This window comes from Quercus robur, chromosome 1, assembly GCF_932294415.1.
Source record: "Quercus robur chromosome 1, dhQueRobu3.1, whole genome shotgun sequence".
Classification (NCBI taxonomy): domain Eukaryota; kingdom Viridiplantae; phylum Streptophyta; class Magnoliopsida; order Fagales; family Fagaceae; genus Quercus; species Quercus robur.
In genome coordinates this window covers 8837274-8856275 of record NC_065534.1, presented here as the reverse complement: position 1 = coordinate 8856275, position 19002 = coordinate 8837274, and the positions used below count along the sequence as shown (strand labels likewise).

General features: G+C 35.1%; 2 protein-coding genes across 2 annotated transcripts; one reads left to right on the top strand and one right to left on the bottom strand.

Moving 5' to 3' along the window:
- Positions 1 to 347: 347 nt before the first annotated feature.
- On the top strand, positions 348 to 5078 carry LOC126719286 (F-box/kelch-repeat protein At1g55270). Its single transcript, XM_050421859.1, has 2 exons — positions 348 to 729; positions 3371 to 5078. The coding sequence occupies exons 1-2, from the start codon at positions 679 to 681 to the stop codon at positions 4619 to 4621; spliced, it is 1302 nt and encodes a 433-aa protein (XP_050277816.1). The 5' UTR covers positions 348 to 678; the 3' UTR covers positions 4622 to 5078.
- Positions 5079 to 15534: 10456 nt separating this feature from the next.
- On the bottom strand, positions 15535 to 18517 carry LOC126719275 (uncharacterized). Its single transcript, XM_050421850.1, has 2 exons — positions 17878 to 18517; positions 15535 to 15764 (listed from the first exon to the last, which is right to left on the bottom strand). Exon 1 carries the CDS (start codon positions 18425 to 18427, stop codon positions 17879 to 17881), a length of 549 nt encoding a protein of 182 aa, XP_050277807.1. The 5' UTR covers positions 18428 to 18517; the 3' UTR covers positions 15535 to 15764; position 17878.
- Positions 18518 to 19002: the final 485 nt, after the last annotated feature.

Here is a 19002-nt window from a genome sequence, read left to right as displayed (position 1 = left end):
GAAACCCTTTGTGATGGGGCAAACAACATATGGAGGACCAAGGATCTCACACCACACCACCATAAAGTTAAAAAATTCCAAGCTTGTCTCTCTCTACTATTCCCTTATAAATGGGGTTTGACCCATTACACAGAAACAACACTATCAACCAGAAAGACCACTAAAAACTAATAACTTTCTTTGTCTTATTGTAAGACTTAGAAATTATAATTTAAAAAAATGTAACCAAATTAATCATTTAAAAATTGTAATTAAGTAAAATTTAAAAGATAATAATTAAAGTGAATGAAATTAAGAAAATCAGAAGTTGGTGCAGCCTATGGGTCCAGCTGTATTTTTCAGCTAGAGAGAGAGAAAAGACACTGTGTGTGTGAGTTTAGACATAGAAAGAGAGAGAGAGAGAGAGAGAGAGCCTCATGTTTTATGTTTTGTTAACTAGAAGCTAGTTTGGTGGTTCTTTGTTTGCATTTGCAGAGGTAAAAAAGACAAAGCCTTTATTTTTATTTCTGTTTGTTGGATCAGATTTAAGGGAAGTGAAACTGAAGGGCAAAGCTCAAGAGATAAAACTGAAAGTGCTCTCGATCTGAGCCTCTGAAGCTTCTCTAACTTTGATTCTGGAACTTGGGTTTGGCTGTAGACTATATATTGTGTAGTTATCTATGACTGTAAGCTTCTGAGATGGAACAATCTTCGAATGCTCAAAGGGTCATCAGAGTTCAAGCTCCACTGGTTAGTTCAATTGATCCCTACCCAATTTTTAAATTTGTTTTGTTTTACTTTTTGCATCTACTTTCTTTAAATTTATGAATTTTGAGAGGCACCCAGATGGAAATTGTTTTTGTATTTGTGCATTTCTTTTAAGGAAATATTGAAAATCTGAATTTGGTGGGCATATGTGTTTGAGGGTTGGTTCTTTTGACAACTTGCATTTTTCTTTTTAGGGGTTTTGACTTTATGGCTTTTTGGAGATACCCAGATGGAGATTTTGCTTAAATGTGCAGTCTTTTGAGGGAATTTATGGAATTTTGATTACCCCAATGTGTTTGAGAATTGTTTGGCTTTTGAATTCTGTGTTTAGTCATGCTAGTTGACTTCTCAATTTGGTATTTTGGGGTTACTTCTACCGCGTTTTGTTGTTATGTGTATTGATTTCTTGTTTTTAATAAAGACTGGAGCTAGTTTCTGTTGAGTGATAGTCAAGTTGGATCTTAAGCCGTGTCTATTTTTAACCTGTAAAGTTCTATTCCATCAGGGGGGGTTTGAATTCCTCGTTTTAAAGGGAAATATGTCAATGTGGCAATGCTAATGCTTATAATGGAGTATAGGAATAGCATGGGGTGAGTAGTGATCAGTTTCTTTTCATGCATTTTCCATGATGGTATACAAATATTCCTTATACTTTTGTGAAAAAAACTCATGCATGTTAGGAGTTATGTGGAGAGGTTAATTTATGGAACAATTGGTTTGTTAGGTATGTCACACTCAAATTTGATTTTGTTTTCATAAATTATGTATTTTGCATAGAGGGTTTCATGTTTATGATTCTGCTGCATTTGGGTATTGGAGTTTTGATCCGACCTTTACAAGCGCCTCAGCCTTCTACTTTTTTTGTTTGTCATTTTTTATTAATATTATTACTAAAGGCTTGTCAATTTTCATTACAATTTAGGTGTTGAACACCTTATGAGTTGTTCATAATGTTTCTGTCTTGTTCTTGGTTCCCTTTTGCCTATACATATGGCTTCCATTATAGAAGTAAATGCAACTGATAAATTCCGATGTTGACTAATTCCCTTTGGGCCTAGGGATATTATGTCTAGGTGCTGATTTCCAAATTCTATTTGCCACTGTTTTCTTCCTTGATTAAATATGACTCTTACTGTTTATTTGCGTCCATGTGTGGACACAGCTCTCCTGTAATTAGCCCTAGACCCCTTTTTGTTTAGAGTGGTTCTGTTGCTTGATATAGTCTAATATTATTTTTTTGTGCATGAGATAGTTTGCACATGAATGAAAAGATATGTGTGCTTTTACCTCTTTTTGTGTTAAAGAGTTTATTTGCTATGTGCAAAATTTTTGAAGCTTAAACCTTTTGTTTTGAAGGTTAGGTTACATTCTAATATCTGCACAAAGGTTTTGAAATGTTATCCATGAAATTGTCTTGTGCACTGCCCATGTACTTGGGTTACAACTTTTTAGTAAATGCATTCCATTTCTCTTTAGACCTGGCATAAGTTGAGAATAGCTATAACTTTAAGAGAGGTCATAAAAATGACAATATTTGAGGAAAGAAGAGATAGGAAAGACGGGTGAAACTAGATAGGAGAAGGTAGTTTATAGCATTGTAAGGAAACAAAGTTTAAATATAGGATTTGTGGTATATTATTTATATTTAGATATGCATTTACATATTATTCTGGCTCATTGGAATGCTTGAGTACTTTGCGGACTGACAATTTGGTCTAACTCTATCTGCTATCTCATTCCCTTCAATTTTGGTGTTATTTAAAGATATATATCTTGCTGTCAAGCAATTCCAACTTTGCTAAGACAGCTCATGACTTGAAATTTAGACTCCTCTGTTTTTCTTACTCCATTGAGCAATTAATTAGACAAATTTGAGGACATTTCCCCACTTTGGCTTTGTCCTCCTTTTGTAGATCAATAATTTACTAAACAGGAGGAATGAACAAGATACACATCCTGAGTTAGGATCTTAAAGTTCATTGTATTCCATTTTGAGCAACTTCTATCTTTCTACATCCTTGAAATTCAAATCTCTGACCAAGAGTCCTTGGGATAGATATCTAATGGGCCTGCTTGAGACCCAGCATAACGCAAATCACTCTCAATGGCTAATCCATACTTATCTACCTAAAGGAACAGTGCATGAGATGGTGATTAATATCATTGACTTTTAATTTGCTCTATAAAGTGAAAGCAAGGGTAAATTTTATCAAAAGCTCTTGTTTACAGAGATAGCATTTTGAAAGTTTAAGTTACAGTGGTAGGAGGCATCTTTCCTTACTTGCTTAGGAGATTTATGATTCTCATGATGTGAACTCTCAGGACAGGCTTGGATTTTCATAAATTATTCTATTAGAAGTTTTAGCACTGATTTTTTTCTTTTTCCTGTTCCCTGTCTCCATGAACTGCTAATTGTCTTATCTGGTATAATTTTCTTCTTTTCTTGTTGTCATAAATTGTGATATTTTTGTGAGTAGGGTTAGGGGTCCAAAACTTTGCAGAAGGTGTTATGTGGAGCCTTGAGCATTGTCATTCGCTTCTCAATTTTATTGCTCATCTTTCTTCCTATTGGTGTGTATATCTTGATATTTAATTGCGTCCTAATAAAGAAATTTTTTTGCAGGTCGATTCTGTCTCATGCTATTGCAAAGTAGATTCAGGCTTAAAAACAGTTGCAGGAGCGAGAAAATTTGTCCCTGGATCGAAGATTTGCATTCAGCCTGATATCAATCCTAATGCACACAAGAGCAAAAACTCACGTCGAGAAAGGACCCGAGTGCAGCCACCCCTCCTTCCTGGTCTTCCTGATGATCTTGCTATTGCTTGCCTGATCCGAGTCCCTCGTGTTGAACATAGAAAGCTCCGTCTAGTTTGCAAGAGATGGTACCGTCTTCTAGCTGGAAACTACTTTTATTCTCTTAGGAAAAGTCTCGGAATGGCAGAAGAATGGGTTTATGTCATCAAAAGAGACCGTGATGGAAGGATTTCTTGGCATGCTTTTGATCCCACCTACCAGCTATGGCAGCCACTTCCACCTGTCCCGGGGGAATATTCTGAAGCACTGGGTTTTGGCTGTGCCGTCCTTAGTGGTTGCCACCTTTACTTATTTGGAGGAAAAGATCCAACTAAGGGATCTATGAGACGGGTCATTTTCTACAGTGCCAGGACAAATAAATGGCATAGGGCACCAGACATGCTTCGAAAACGTCATTTCTTTGGTTCTTGTGTCATAAATAACTGCCTTTATGTGGCTGGTGGGGAATGTGAAGGAATTCAAAGGACTCTCCGATCTGCTGAAGTGTATGAACCTAACAGGAATAGGTGGAGCTTTATTTCAGATATGAGCACAGCTATGGTGCCATTTATTGGAGTTGTTCACAATGGAATGTGGTTTCTAAAAGGACTTGGGTCCCATCGTGAGGTCATGAGCGAAGCCTATTCTCTTGAAACTAATACCTGGACTCCAATTAATAATGGGATGGTCTCAGGTTGGCGCAACCCTAGTATCTCCTTAAATGGACAGCTCTATGCCTTGGATTGCCGGGATGGATGCAAGCTAAGAGTTTATGATAGAACCACAGATTCATGGAACAAATTTATAGATAGCAAGCTCCATCTAGGGAGTTCTCGTGCTTTGGAGGCTGCTGCTCTTGTTCCCCTTAATGGGAAGCTTTGCATCATCCGTAACAACATGAGCATCAGCATAGTTGATGTTTCGAGTCCAGATAAACATGTGGAGAGCAACCCTCGCCTTTGGGAAAACATACCCGGGAAAGGTCATTTCAGGACTCTCGTCACAAATTTGTGGTCTAGTATAGCTGGCCGAAGTGGTTTGAAGAGTCATATTGTGCACTGCCAGGTGCTTCAAGCATGAGAAACAGATTCTATATTTCATCCTTTGCTTAAGGCAAGAATTTGAAGAAATGGGAATGGAGAATCCAATGTTACTGTGTATGAAAATCTTAGGCAACACATTGATCACATGGAATCTCCATCCGCATTTCTTTTGAGAGATTCAATTTGGGAACTGATCATTAGCTTTTTATGCAGTTACAAGGTGAGGGTGGTTTTCTATTGGTTTCGGCAATAGAATTAAGGTCATTTCTTTACATTCATGAAGAGAGAGCAGATACTTGTAAATCTTGTTCTTTGGTTTTAGGGTTCATGACTTTTCTTGTGGGATCTTATCTTTAGTAATGTGTAATCTTGGAGATATGCTTTGTGAATATATATGGTCTCTCAACGATAAGTCAAATATACTTCGATTATCTCTGTGACTTTGCGTCACATTTATGTCATCTGCAATCAAATTAAGAAATTTTTTTTATTTAGGTCAAACGTCTTGTGGTTCAATGACATTGTTCAGTTCTTTTCTATTTTCACATATTTACTTATTAAAAAAAATAATTTGTTCAGTTCTATAATGAAAGAGAACTTGTGTTTGAATCCTCTTACTCTCACTTGTCATAAGCAACAAAAGAACAAGAGAAAAAGAGTTTCATTATACGTGAGGATATACATTTTAGCTTGATAACCAAAGTTTTCATTATTATAAATATAATGATCATGGTTGAGCTTTAGGCTTTACATGGGGAAGTGAGATTAACAAGAGATTATGGCCTTATGCATGTTGTTATTGAGGTTGATTTCCGGGCAATTCTCATATTATGAAAGGAACCTGCTGTTTTGTTCCTGTAGTCATTTTGGAATTGTACACTGCTTCATAGCTTTTTAGGGAAGGATATGGGCTTCTTAATGGGTGCCAATTAGAAGACCCTTGGTACCCCAAAATAAGGTGGAAGAAAAAAAAAATGGTCATTGATAATGGAGTCAATATATTGAACTTTAGGTTTCATCTCTAACATTATATTTGGTTGTGTTGAAAACTAAACAAGATCTGAAATTGCAAATTAGTGGAAAAGTTACAAAATTTTGGAGCTCACACAGTTCAAAATTGAAATCATAGGTTTCACACCAGACTGGGAAATGAAGTAGATTACATTAAGGAAGTAACAATTAAACCAAATTCTGCAAACCACTCCTTATTTGACATACAATGCATCAGATTTTGTGTTCTAGATACACAATTCAAACCCCCCGGCCTATCATCTCCTGAAATCGTTTAAACGACTCTTCCCGTTGTATCTTTAGCTGGTTTCGGAAGTTCTTGATAAAAGCATCAGCTAGTTCATTTATGTCTCCCTCATCCTCAATAATTATCCGTTCGCCCACCTTCTGTTTCCTCGCCTTATCTTTCGCCTTGCTCATCCCCTGGCTACCATTGATAGAAATTTCTCTCTGATGATCCATTACAGCCGCTTATCCGCACAAGTTATATAGTCCAGAAAGAATTGGTTTCTGGATGTTAAGAGAGAGGATGTGCCTAAGAATATTGCTGAGTATGGAGTAATAACAGAACCTCATGCATTTATACATACAATCTTAACCTTTAGAAGCATGAGTTAAACGTGGTAAAACCAATAGTAAGAGCAAAGAACTTGAAAAGATGCTATTTAAGTGAGGACACAAACAGAAGTCAACTGAGTTCCCTTAACGTTTAGCAAAAAAAAAAAAAAAAAAAAACTGAGTTCCCTTAACAATTTTTAGACAGGGATTCGTTTTGTCTAGGATTTGTTTAATCAAGTTTTCATAGAAAGTTGCTTTGTGTTATAGTTAAATATTTGATTCCAACATGTGAATAATGATGAATGACAGTGATCCTATCATTAACTAAACATGTGGATTGCAATGGTTTGCGTTAATTGTTTTTTTAATCTACTGGGACCACAAAGTAAATGGGGCAATACGCGCAATGGCAATTAATTTACTAGGTTCAAATGTAGACATTATTGACCAAAAGCTTCAATGTTCAAACACCCCAAGTTAACAGCAAAGTTTGAATGAGAAACACACTTTTGATTAAGATTAATTTCAGCTTTTCATGTGACAGACCATTGGATCCTCTTTCATATGAAAAGGCCAATCATATCATGTTAGGGTATCAATTTAGGTTAGTGTGTCGGGTTCATGTCATGTCAATCCGAACTCGACCCATTTAATAATCGTGTTATGATCTTTCAATCTTAACTGACCCGTTAATAAGACGGGTTGACCTGACCTAATCCACTTGATATGCTAAATAAATGGGTTGTGTTGGGTTGACGCGAATGCGACACAACTTATTTAAACCCGTTTAATATTAAATATAATATCCATCTAGAAATATATATATATATATATATTTTTACATTCCAAAAATAATGCATACACTTCAAGTCTTCAAACCATTTCAATTTCTAATTATATCCCTTGTAAGTTTTTGTAATTACTCACTTTTCTTTTTAAGTTTAAAATATAGGTTGGATATAAAAGTTATTTGACAACTCTAAAATAAAATGAATATTTATTTGTTATATGAGTTAAACGAATTGTGTTAAAGAGTCTTTTGACTGAATATTGTAGAAAATCGAGTTTATTTGTGATATGGGTACTGTTTAAAATTATTTGGGAAATTGAAGAAAGAGAGGGAATTTCAGCAACACCGTTGCTGAAATTATAACAAAAAGTATGAGAGAGGAAAGGTAAATGATATGATGGGAGGAGGGAGAAAAAATTTGAATTTCGGTAATGAGATTACCGAAATTCTTGCCACTTGAAATTCCTACCTAACTGCCAGGTGAAGTGCCCGAAGGAGGAGTGGCTGAAAGGAAACCAATTGTGGCAACTAAGTTGTTGAAATTGTAGGGGAGTGAGGAGAGAGAAAATAAGAATTGTGGCAACCAAGTTGCTGAAAATGGGAGGAAAAAAAGAAAAGAAAAGAGAATTGTGTCAACCAAGTTGTTGAAAACTTGGGGAGAAATTTAATAGTAATTTTGGTAATGAAGTTGTTGAAAATGAGGGGAAAAAAAGAAGATTTAGGCCAAAAATTGGAGAAAAAAAGAATTGTGGCAATTGATTTGTGGTAATGGAATTGCCGAAATGGGAGGAAAAAAATATTGTGGCAATTGATTGTGTTTTTTAGAATTGCTGAAATGGGAGGAAAGAAAAGAATTATGGCAATGGAGTTGCCAAAAATTGGAGGAGAGAGAGAGAGAGAGAGAGAGAGAGAGAGAGAGAGAGAGAATTGTCTAGATAAAAAAAAATATTTGGAGGAGTCAATCACCTCATCTCTTCCTCCTGATTCTTATTCTCCAAAGTACTTGGAGTATATTCTTTGTTCTTCCAAATGGTAGCAGCGGCCGATATATTGCATTGCAGAGATACTTTGATATTTACACACTGCAATGACATGTGAGCATAGAATCTTATAAACTTGCCATTTTTGACAACTACAAGTTCTCTGCCTCAAATTTACCTCATGACGATGACTACCCCTGTATGCAGAGTTAGGGTTTATTGGTGTTTTGACTTCAAACACACCATCTTCATGATTGAACACAGTAACTGAATGCTTTGGTGCCTTTTTTTTCCCATTTATTGAATTTATTCTTTGCATAGACTGTAATGAGTTCATTGGCTGTAATCTCTGTGCGTGCCTTACTATATCGATCGGCAAATTAGGCTACACAACGATAGTATGTAAGTTCACCTAATGCAGTTATGGGTAGATTTCTAGCACTTTTTAGAATACCGTTGAAGCTTTCAGACAAGTTTGTGGTCATTGCCCCATAACGATGTCCACCATTGTGTGCTAACGTCCACTTCTACATCGGTAATCCCCTTAAATACTTATCACCATCTACATTTAATTGAGTAATTCTATCCCTGATTATTTGATGCTTTCGTAGTTGATTCTCCATGCCTGTCCACATTACCATGACCTTCAAGTTTTTGTTCCCAATTTGTTGATTGAAATTGCTAGCCACATGGCGAAGGCAAAAACGATGATACCAATGTGTCGATTGACATATAGTCTGTATCTCTGAAATTATATCAGGGTGACGATCAGATATGACACATAACCCATCCTGATTAGTGACATTATTCTAAATACAACGCAAAAACCAATACCATTTATCATCAGTTTCCTCCACAATGGCAAAGGCAAGTGGAAAAAGTCTATTGTCACCATCCCACGTTGATGTAATCAGTAACTTACCTCTGTACTTACCATATAGGAAAGTTCCATCTATACTAATCATTGGCCTACAATGTTGAAAACCATCAATTGATGGACCAAAAGCCCAAAACACTCTCTCGAATATCGCACAACTTGGCACAATAGTAGGTAATGTTCTCTCCAAATAGCCCTGCTGCCCAGGTTTGAATCAATTAAAGCTTTCAACCATTTTGGAAATAATTGGTAAGATTTGTCCCAATCACCAAACACTCTACCAATTGTCTTTTGTTTCGCCTCCCACACCTTAAAATAAGAAGGCCGATATTGGTACTTATTATAAAGAGTCCGTTGAAGTGAAGAAATATTTATGGTTGGATCATTTTTGACATTATCCCTCAATTCTTTCTCAATAATATGGATGTTTAATTGCTCGTGATCTTGTGTGAGCGTAGACTCTGTACATGTGTGTGGACCATTGTATTTCCTAACCTCAAAGAACCCATGTGTAGCCCGGAAGCATGCTTGAAGATGCCAAGAACAATGTTTGCAACTTACAGACCAACATGCTGGATCTGACTCTTTTACACCTAATGTTTGGTTCCTCTTGATGTGATATTGTTTAACAGTAGCTTGTAGTTCATCCTTATCAGCAAAAAGCAAGCCCACATAAAAGTCTTGGGTAAGGTCCCAAGTACTCTAAATGGGCTTTTCAAATGGTGGGGTTGGATCAATCATATTATCCCATGTGTTCATAGAATGCCATTGTTGGACTGCTTTCATGATTAGGTTCATTGGGAAGCTCTTGTTCATCTCCAACATTATCATGAACCTTGTCGTTATCAAGTTGGTCATCACTATCCATGGCTCACATCCTTTCTGATAATGTATGGACCGCATTTTGAGTAGTAGCAGCTATGCGGTGTGTTTCATTGGGATCATTAGCAGCTCTTTGAGTGGCGGTTTGGTCATACTAAGCTTCAAACTCAAAACAAGTAGTCTCCAGTGCAACATGCTCAGATGGGTTATCATAGTTAGCATCATTGGTGTTTATTTGATGATAAGGAATATGTTAGTCCTCAGTTGCAACATGGGTATATGGAACATAATAGTCAGCACCACCAATGTTGATTGGGGAACGAGCCGCATCTTCAGAATAATGACCAGTATGAGTGGCATATGGATAATGAAAGTGCCCGCCATGTGAATAACTAAATGATGCACTCGGTCCTTCGTGGCATATCGAATGGGAAAAACATTTCGGTGGCTTCTTATGGGCTCTACACCCACGTACAACTCTGCATCTACAAATCCATATTGGTAGCCTAACATATCAAATATTGCATTGACACCATTATCATCTTCTACCAAAACTTGCTGGTAAATCATAGGATGTGTATGACATTGAAAAAGAAATCTATACCAAATAGTAAGTTTTGAATTTTCTCTGTTTATATGAAGCGTGTATGCTACTCCATCACATAGATCTTCAAATGTAACACCCCGACTTAATGAAAGCATAAAAGGAGGTGACCCTTCGTAATAAACCCCATTTCGCCATGTTTAATTATTCCACCAAAATGGATGAGAAAAATGAACAACTTTTCTGCTATTCACACTAAAACATAACAATAGTATTAATATATTAACACTACACGACCATTAAAATGCAATACAAGAAGGTAATCCATTAAAATATTCAATGTTTAAATAGTTAGAGCTGAGAGAATTCTATTAAAAATGATTGGTTCATTGATAATTTATTACCATCCATCATAGTAGTTAAAATTATTTTTTATTTCCCTTTTCTTAAGTAACTTAGCATAACATTAACATTTAGAAGGATTTGTTATGGTTATGTTAATTATTTTATATAGCTCTTCATCTTGCTTCTTCTAAAACAAGACAAATTATATAATGTTCTCATGCATCTATATGATAATAGATAAATATTTCTAATATTGTACAATTTTCTTTATTATTATTATACCTAAAACTTAGATTTTAAGGTTGATGAGCATATACTAACCTTTTTTTTGGGGGGGGGGGGGGTTTCTTTAAGGAAAATTTATGTCAATTTTGAAATATATTTTTGCTATATGAAATTTTAGGCAAGAATTCATGGACAAATAATTTAAAACATATCATACAAATCAGTTCATGTTGCAAAACACATAATACAAAAACAAGATTTTCATGAACAAATAATTTAACAAAAACAATATTTTCATGCTTAGCTATGTCCCTAAAGCATATCAACATGAATATTATAAAAAGAAAAGTAACTACTTAAGAGATAAAGAATGGATAGATATTTGCAAGTATTGTTCCTATAGTTGTTTTTAGAATGTATAGCACACATGAATTGAAAATGGTTGATAGAATTATGAGGGGAATAAGAGTGGAGAAGAAGGTTGATAGAATTTTTAGGGGAAAAAGAGTAGAAAATAAGAACCGTGGAAACTTCAATAACATTAATGTTGTTTAAATAGGATGCAAGTTTCATGTAAGTTAAATTCTTAGATTTTAAACTGTATAACTAGATACGCCAATTGACCAAATACAACACAACACAGACCAAGATGGGATACTCTGATACAAACAAATTATTTAACTATAAAAATATATTCACTGCAAAGAATCTCTGTTTCTTTGTTGTTGTTGTTGTTGTTATTTTTTTATTTTTTATTTTTAAATATTTTTTATAGTGTGCACATCAATCATTTTTTTCTTCCATAATTTTCTCTCATGCATGGATAGGAATCTAGCATTGATAAGAATCTATGTATTTTTTTTTTTTTTTTTTGAGAATAAGAATCAATGTACTTGAATCTATCATTATTTGTTTCATAGGGCAAATCATGCAAAGAATACTTTTACAATACGAAATGAAAGAACATGACATACACACAAACCAAATTGCTTCGGTCAAAAAAAGACTGACACATGGAAAGAATAAGAATATGTGTACTTTTTAGAATAAGTATCCAAAATATTTTTTTTAATCTAGACAATTCTCTCTCCCTCTCTCTCTCTCCTCCAATTTTTGGCAACTCCATTGCCACAATTTTTTTTCCCTCATTTTTTTTTCCCCTCATTTTCAACTTCATTGCTACAAATCAATTGCCACAATTTTTTTCCCCCTAATCCATTGCCAAAATTACTATTAAATTCCTCCCCAAGATTTCGGCAACTTAGTTGCCACAATTTTTTCTTTTTTTTTCCTCCCATTTTCGGCAACTTGGTTGCCACAATTCTTATTTAGTCTCTCCTCACTCCCTTACAATTTTGGCAACTTGGTTGCCACAATTGGTTTCCTTTCAGCTACTCCTTCGGGCACTTCACCTGGCAGCTGGGCAAGATTTTCGGTAATCTCATTATCAAAATTCAAAATTTTCTCCCTCCTCCCATCACATCATTTACCTTTCCTCTCTCATACTTTTTGTTAGAATTTGAGCAACGGTGTTGCCGAAATTCACTCTCTTTCCTTATTTCCCTAAATAACTTTGAACAGTACCTATATCACAAATAAACCCGATTTTTTGCAATATTCAGCCAAAAGACTGTGTTAAATGTGTCATTTCGGGTTGACACGAATAAATTGACATGTCAAACATGTTTATTGTGGGTCATGCAAGTTGACCTGTTTATGACAGGTTTCTTATCGTGACGCGTCTAGGTCAACTGTTTATGACCCAAACTTGCTAAGGCCCAATCCTAACCCGCAAAAACCTATGTCTGGTTTGTGTCGTGTTCGCAGATTGGGTCAAACATTGACACCAGTTTGGAGACCTTTAACAGGTCAATCAGAGTATTCTAATAAAGTTGACATGCAAAGTTCTGCATGGAAAGGCAAGAGCTATGAATCATCTGATTTTGACACCCAAATAACTTAAACCACGATTTATTGGTTAACATATTAAGTTTTTTGATTGATTCCAAAATAGATAACTTAACCATGGTTATAAATCATCAAAATCTAAAAGCAATAAAATCAACATACAAATTTGATGACCAAGTGAAAACTTTTGAAGAACTCTTCAAAAGAAAAACCATTCTTGGGGTGCTCAACCCCGTAGGAAATTCACTATAGAAGAAACAATTATAATAATCTAAACTTACAAAACATTTATAACTAAACTTTATGCAACCTCAGCAAACGATCCATTTGCCTCCCACCGTAGTGATCCTAGAACCTGAAATCCTTCTACTGAATTTCCTCAATGAACAAACTCGTTCACCACAATCAAAACTCCAGTACTCCAAATAACTCTTTGGAGGGATTCACAATTGAACTCATTGGTAAAGGGGTATGCAACCTCAATGATTTGAAGGAGGGACTCTAGAAGGATCTTACAAGGGGAACACTAGGGAGACAGTGGCGACTCCAGGAATATTTTTCAGGGTGTTCCTGGGTGGGCTTGCTCTATTACAAATTTTTTTTTTCTTTAGATTCTCTATTACAATTTTTTCTTTTTTAGATTTTAGTTCAATTTTTTTTTTTAGCTTTTTCTTTTTGCTTGAAAGCAATGTTATGAATACTGTTTTGGACACTGTTTCGATTTGTTTAGTGGAATAGAATATTTCGGTACTGATCTATTTTGATGTACCATTTTAGGGTATTTCGGGGTTTCTAAAAAAAATAAAAATAAAAATAATATATATTTATATTTATATTTTCTTATACAACATAAAATTATTGATCCAAATAAATAAACCTCAAATAAAACAAATCGTTTAGTTTTTCTTTTTTGACACTCAGATCATTTAGTTATTACATAACAATTACTGTTTTATAATATTAAAACATAAATATGTAATTAAATAATAAAAAACAACAACCAAAAATAGTACAATAAGAAGAAGAAGAAAAGGAAGAAGAAGAAGTAGGGGCGACCTTTGCGATGGTTGGATTTGTTTTTTAGGCATTTGACGCAAGTAATGACATGCTGTGCTGACGAGTTTGTCCGTTTAGGGATTTTTCTTTTTTTCTTCTAAAAACTGGTACCGGCCGAAATGTAACAAATAATCCACCAAAATTTAATTTTGAGAAAGGATATGTCCATGGCATTTTCACAACATTTTTACAACAAATCTTAAGTGGTAAGTTGTTATTGGTTATTATTGTTGTCATAAAAAAGTAATCTTAGTGCTAGGTTCAAATTTGAACTAATAACAACTAACCACCTATAATTTGTTATGAAAATATTGTAAAAATGTTGTGGACAAAGCATCTCTTTAATTTTATTGGCATAAAAAAATTTTGAGGGTGTTCCTATTTTTTTGAGGGTGTTCTTTTTTTTTTTTTTTTAAGGGTAGATAAATAAAAAATATTTAATTATTACATATAATTTTTTTTTTTTTTTTTTTCAGGTCCCTGACCTCTATGTGGCGCCGCCACTGTAGGGAGAGGGTCTTTTTAAAAATGTTTAGACTCAAGAAAGTTTGCACTCAGAGAAATCTTGATATAGTAGTCTCTCTCTCTCTCAATTTCTACAACAAGCATTGGTTGTATATAGGGAATCATTAGGTTAAGTCGTTATATATTCAAAGTTGGTTTACTGTTTGCTGTAGTTTTGGTCAAGTGAGCTTCTAGCGAGGGTCAAGCGAAATCTTGAAGACAACATAGTTATGCCAACTTCAAATAGTCATACCTTGTTCATAATCTAAATTGGGTCATATTTGGGTTTGTTTTGAAGACCCGTATGTCTGCTTTCTAATGAAACAACTTTAACTTAAAATTTTAGTATGGGGTAAAAGACATGGGCAAAAGATCATCAGTCCATCATATTTGAGTAGATCATAACCTCGTCATTTTTAAACATATCTGAGAAGATCACAACCTCGTCATTTTAAAGCAGTTTCTGAATTAAATTCAACCCTAACACAATTATAATGTTTTGACACTAGAATTTGTCAACATATCCATGAACCCTAATAAGAGGGTTGGAAGAATAAATCTGAACAAATGCTGAACAATTTATTACAGAATTTATAGCAAATATTCACATAAATGCATATTATTTAGGGTAATGAAACCATGCAAATGATAATACAAATAGCCAGTGCAGTTGGTAAGAAATTTCTTTGCTGGGTGCGCAAGGTGTACTTGGCCTAGAACGGGAAGGAAGATCAGGAGCATGGAGACCAGGAGGGGGAAAGATGACCTCTGCTTCATAAGATGTGGTTTTGGCAAATATGAGTTCCGTAATATCTATTGCAGTTAATGGAGACTATTTTGTTTGAAGGCTTCATCATTTCAGCACCATTTTTTGGAATTGCAGCTTTCTTTTCTGGTGAAACATATGGTGTCAAAGTTATATAAGGAGTCCTAACACGGATTTATTCATATTGGCAAGCTTGCTGCAATAGCAAAGTAAAGAGGGTCTAGTAACAATGCCTTTGGAAATCAGACAGCGCTCTGCTTTTAAAATCATACATCTGAACTACTAAATAGATTCATTTGCAGATGCTAGCAAGGGAAGCTAGATGACAAGATACAGTCAAATGATGGAAGGAAAACCTCCTTCGGAATTAACCCAGTGATCAATAAATGATTTAATGATGGTTTTCTTTAAAAAATTCCATGGTAGGAATGTTACTTTCTCTGTATAATATATGCATTCTGTAATATTCATATCCATATTCCAAAGCACCCTCTTCCCCTCCTTCCCTCCACTCCCACCAGAGCCCCTCAAAGTGACAGAAAGAAATTATAAATGCAAATAATATGCCTTATAACTAGAATATTAAAACCAAGTATAGTATTTTCATAATTGATCTCAGAGGAGATCTATTTATAGATCAACCTCAGTAGTCACAGAAACAATTGCACAGTTCACTTCAACAAATGAAAACAGACAAATCTATATACATATGTGCTTATGTTGCCCCATCATATGCCTGAACTTGGAGAGCTTAGAGAGCAGGTGGTGCATCGAGATGTAAAGGTTCTCTTCACCTGCAATAAAATCAGAGGAATATTTAACTTCAGACTTTGGAAGCAACTTAAATATAAAATTCCAAATGGATTACTTAAGAATATCTTCTGAACCTAGATATGCCTTATAAGGAGTCTTAAACTGTAGTTTCACTATCTTCAGTATCGTGGACATACCATGTCACAACCCAAGTGTAAAAAAATTTCTAACACATGCCTTTTACCATCCCACCCCACACATCGTTTCCAGTCAACCTTATGGGAGAAGACTTCACTACGCAACTTTGTTGTTGCCTTCAGATTTTGAGCTTTAGGACCCCTGTTATCCATTTGTGTCACTTGAAACTATGGCTTTCGCCTCACACTCTCATTAGAAAATTTCAATTAAAAATTATTGTTTGAAGTTATTTTAACTTGAGGTTTCTTTCAAACACTGCCTAGAGGCCAACTACAACAGAATATGAAAGATTCTAGTGCCATTCCCTCATCCATAGGCAACTTTCACATTCAAATGCAAATAGAATAAGTCTGCAATCTAACATCTGCAGAATACTATAATCACAACCAGGCAATAAACAGCAAAACAAGCAGTAGATAAAGCAATAGCAGCATTTACAATGTGATAGCAGCTCAAATGCTCAATGTTTTCCCATAATTTTTAAATAGTAACTTAAATCTTTTTTTTTTTTTTTTGGATGAGTAGAAGGGGCAAGATTTGTGCCATTCTTTGGTCTTATCCAAAACCCATCCTTTTGCCAGCCCTGACAATATGCAAGAATTTCCTAAAATTGTTCTGGTGAAAGTATAAGGAGTGGGACTGCAGAGTATGGGAGTCTAAAGCACCCACAAAGGGTGGTACCTATACACAGGCAAGAATGTATTCATTTGTTATCTATGTCTGCCTAATAGGAGAAAGCATGATAGTGATAGTGTTAGGAAACTTTGTCAAAGTGAGGTTAAAAAAATGACAGCTTTAAATCCAGTTCTTAGGAAATTCAAGGTGGGTTAGTGGCTACTTCTAGAGTATTCAGTATTTAAGTTGTATATGTCTCACTCTATTTTCCTAGGGCATGCTTCTTATCAATATATCAAACATGAATCAAGCAAAAGCCTTTAACCATGAGATATGCATTAAAATATTTACTAATTAAGGTTCAGGGAGTGGTATGAGAAAGAATATTATATGGAACACCTATTTCGTAACATAAGAAAAAACTTAAAAAACATAGATGACAAAAATTAAATTTTAACAAAAGATTGTATGCATCTTAATTAGCTATAGATTCTACAATAACAGCCAACATAATGCTTGATAAATGTTTGGACTTTCTAGGCTTGTCAAATTCCCAAGTTTGAAGGCATATTACAAGTTCAACTCCCCCACCCCGTCCAACAAAAATAGAAGATACATTATTAGTATTGAATTACAGTTGATGAAAACGAAATTGTCAAATTGTCCTACACCCTTTACAGTCAAAATTCCAAAACTGCATTTGCATTTGGGAGACTTGAACTCCATGGTTTTGAAAATACTCTCTGTCTACTAGTTGTCGGATCTTAAAACACAAACCATAAGAAAGCCGTGATCCTTAAATCACCAGCATAGTGATCCCAACCAATAGATCAGCAGAATTTTCCCCAGTTTTTGACCCATTTTTTGGGGTATCAAATTATTTCTTTTATCCTCTTTTCCATTGTTTCAATATGAAATCTTTCTTGGACAGTTAGAAAAGGAATTGAAAAGAGTCCCACTCGCATTGTCGAAAAATTGGATCAAATATATTACTCTCTATTTCACATCAGTCATTATACCCAGTAAATCTTTGCAGATCAGAAATCCTCAACTTAATTTCTTTATCTGTATATCTTTTTTTAAGGTAAATTTTCAATCCATATTTTGCATACAAAATATAATTGTCCTTCGGTTCTACTTCTACAATCATCAATTTAACTGTCAGCATGAATATCATCCATCTAATTGTCCAAAATTGACATCATAATTCATAACCATCTAGTCCCACAAAAAACCAAAAAAACCAAACAGATCAAAACTTTACCTATCCTGTATACATACGATTCAACTTATTCAACAAAAAGTAAAAAGGTAAAAGACAAAGACAGATATAATGATCACCTTAGATTGACTCAGAGTTGGTGGCTGAAGTAGTACCAGTACAAGCCTTGGTCTTACAAACAGGAACATCCTCAAACTGCTTAGCTGGCAGTTTCTCGGACAAAGAACCAACATAGAACTCAATCATATCAGAATCCTTGTCAGCCTGAATTCCAGTGACGGAGACCCAAAGGAACAACTTTTTGGCTTGAATCCCAGAAACACTGGACACTGAGCCATAGCTGAGCTTTCCAGAGATTTTCTTGTCATAGTAAACCAACTGGTCAAACTGGACGTAACATGGGCTAGAGAGCTGGAGAGTGAAAGTTCCATCATCAGAGAGAGTGAAGGAGTCGACGTTGTTTGGGATGAGACCCTTTGGGAGGCCATAGTGAGGGAGGAGGTCATGGACGTCTGCGGTTGTTTCTGTGGCTGTGATGGTGGATAGAAGGTTGTTGAGACTGAGTTTTGAGAGTCTGAGGGAGAAAGAGAGATGGGTTTGTGAGAAAAGGGTGAGGAGGAGTAGGAGGAGAGAGAGTGGAGAGACGAGTTTGAGAGGAAGAGAAGCCATTGATGGAGAGCTTAGAGAGAGAGAGACTTGTTGCGAGTGAGAGAGAGACGTAATTTGAAGGGATGATAAAGGGTAATGTGGGAATTAGAGGAAGGACTTGTTCATTGCTAGTATTTATTAGTAGTATTTTGCAGAAGTTGAAGTTCAATGGTAGTTGGGTTGCGTTTGCGTAAAGGTGTGGGAAGTGATGATAAATGGTCGTATGTGTGGTGTCGTGTCGTGTTGTGTGTTGAGGTAAGTCTACGTAGGATAAGTTAAAATACTTTTATCACCAATAATTACTATCTAATAATGAATTATATATATATATATATAAAATCCCTTAAGGGAATTATATACATTAGGATTTTGATAACCGTATGCTTTAAATCGCTTGGGTATCTAAAATTTAATAATAATAATAAATCTATTTTAGCTATTTTATTTTACAACTCATCTACCATCACAGTTTTTTATTTTTCAACCCTATTCATATAGTAGTTGGTATATTATTTATTTGGAAAAAATGTTCATACACTCCCAAAACTTTCAAGTAGACAAATACTAGCCAAAACATCCCATGATGGCCAATTTAC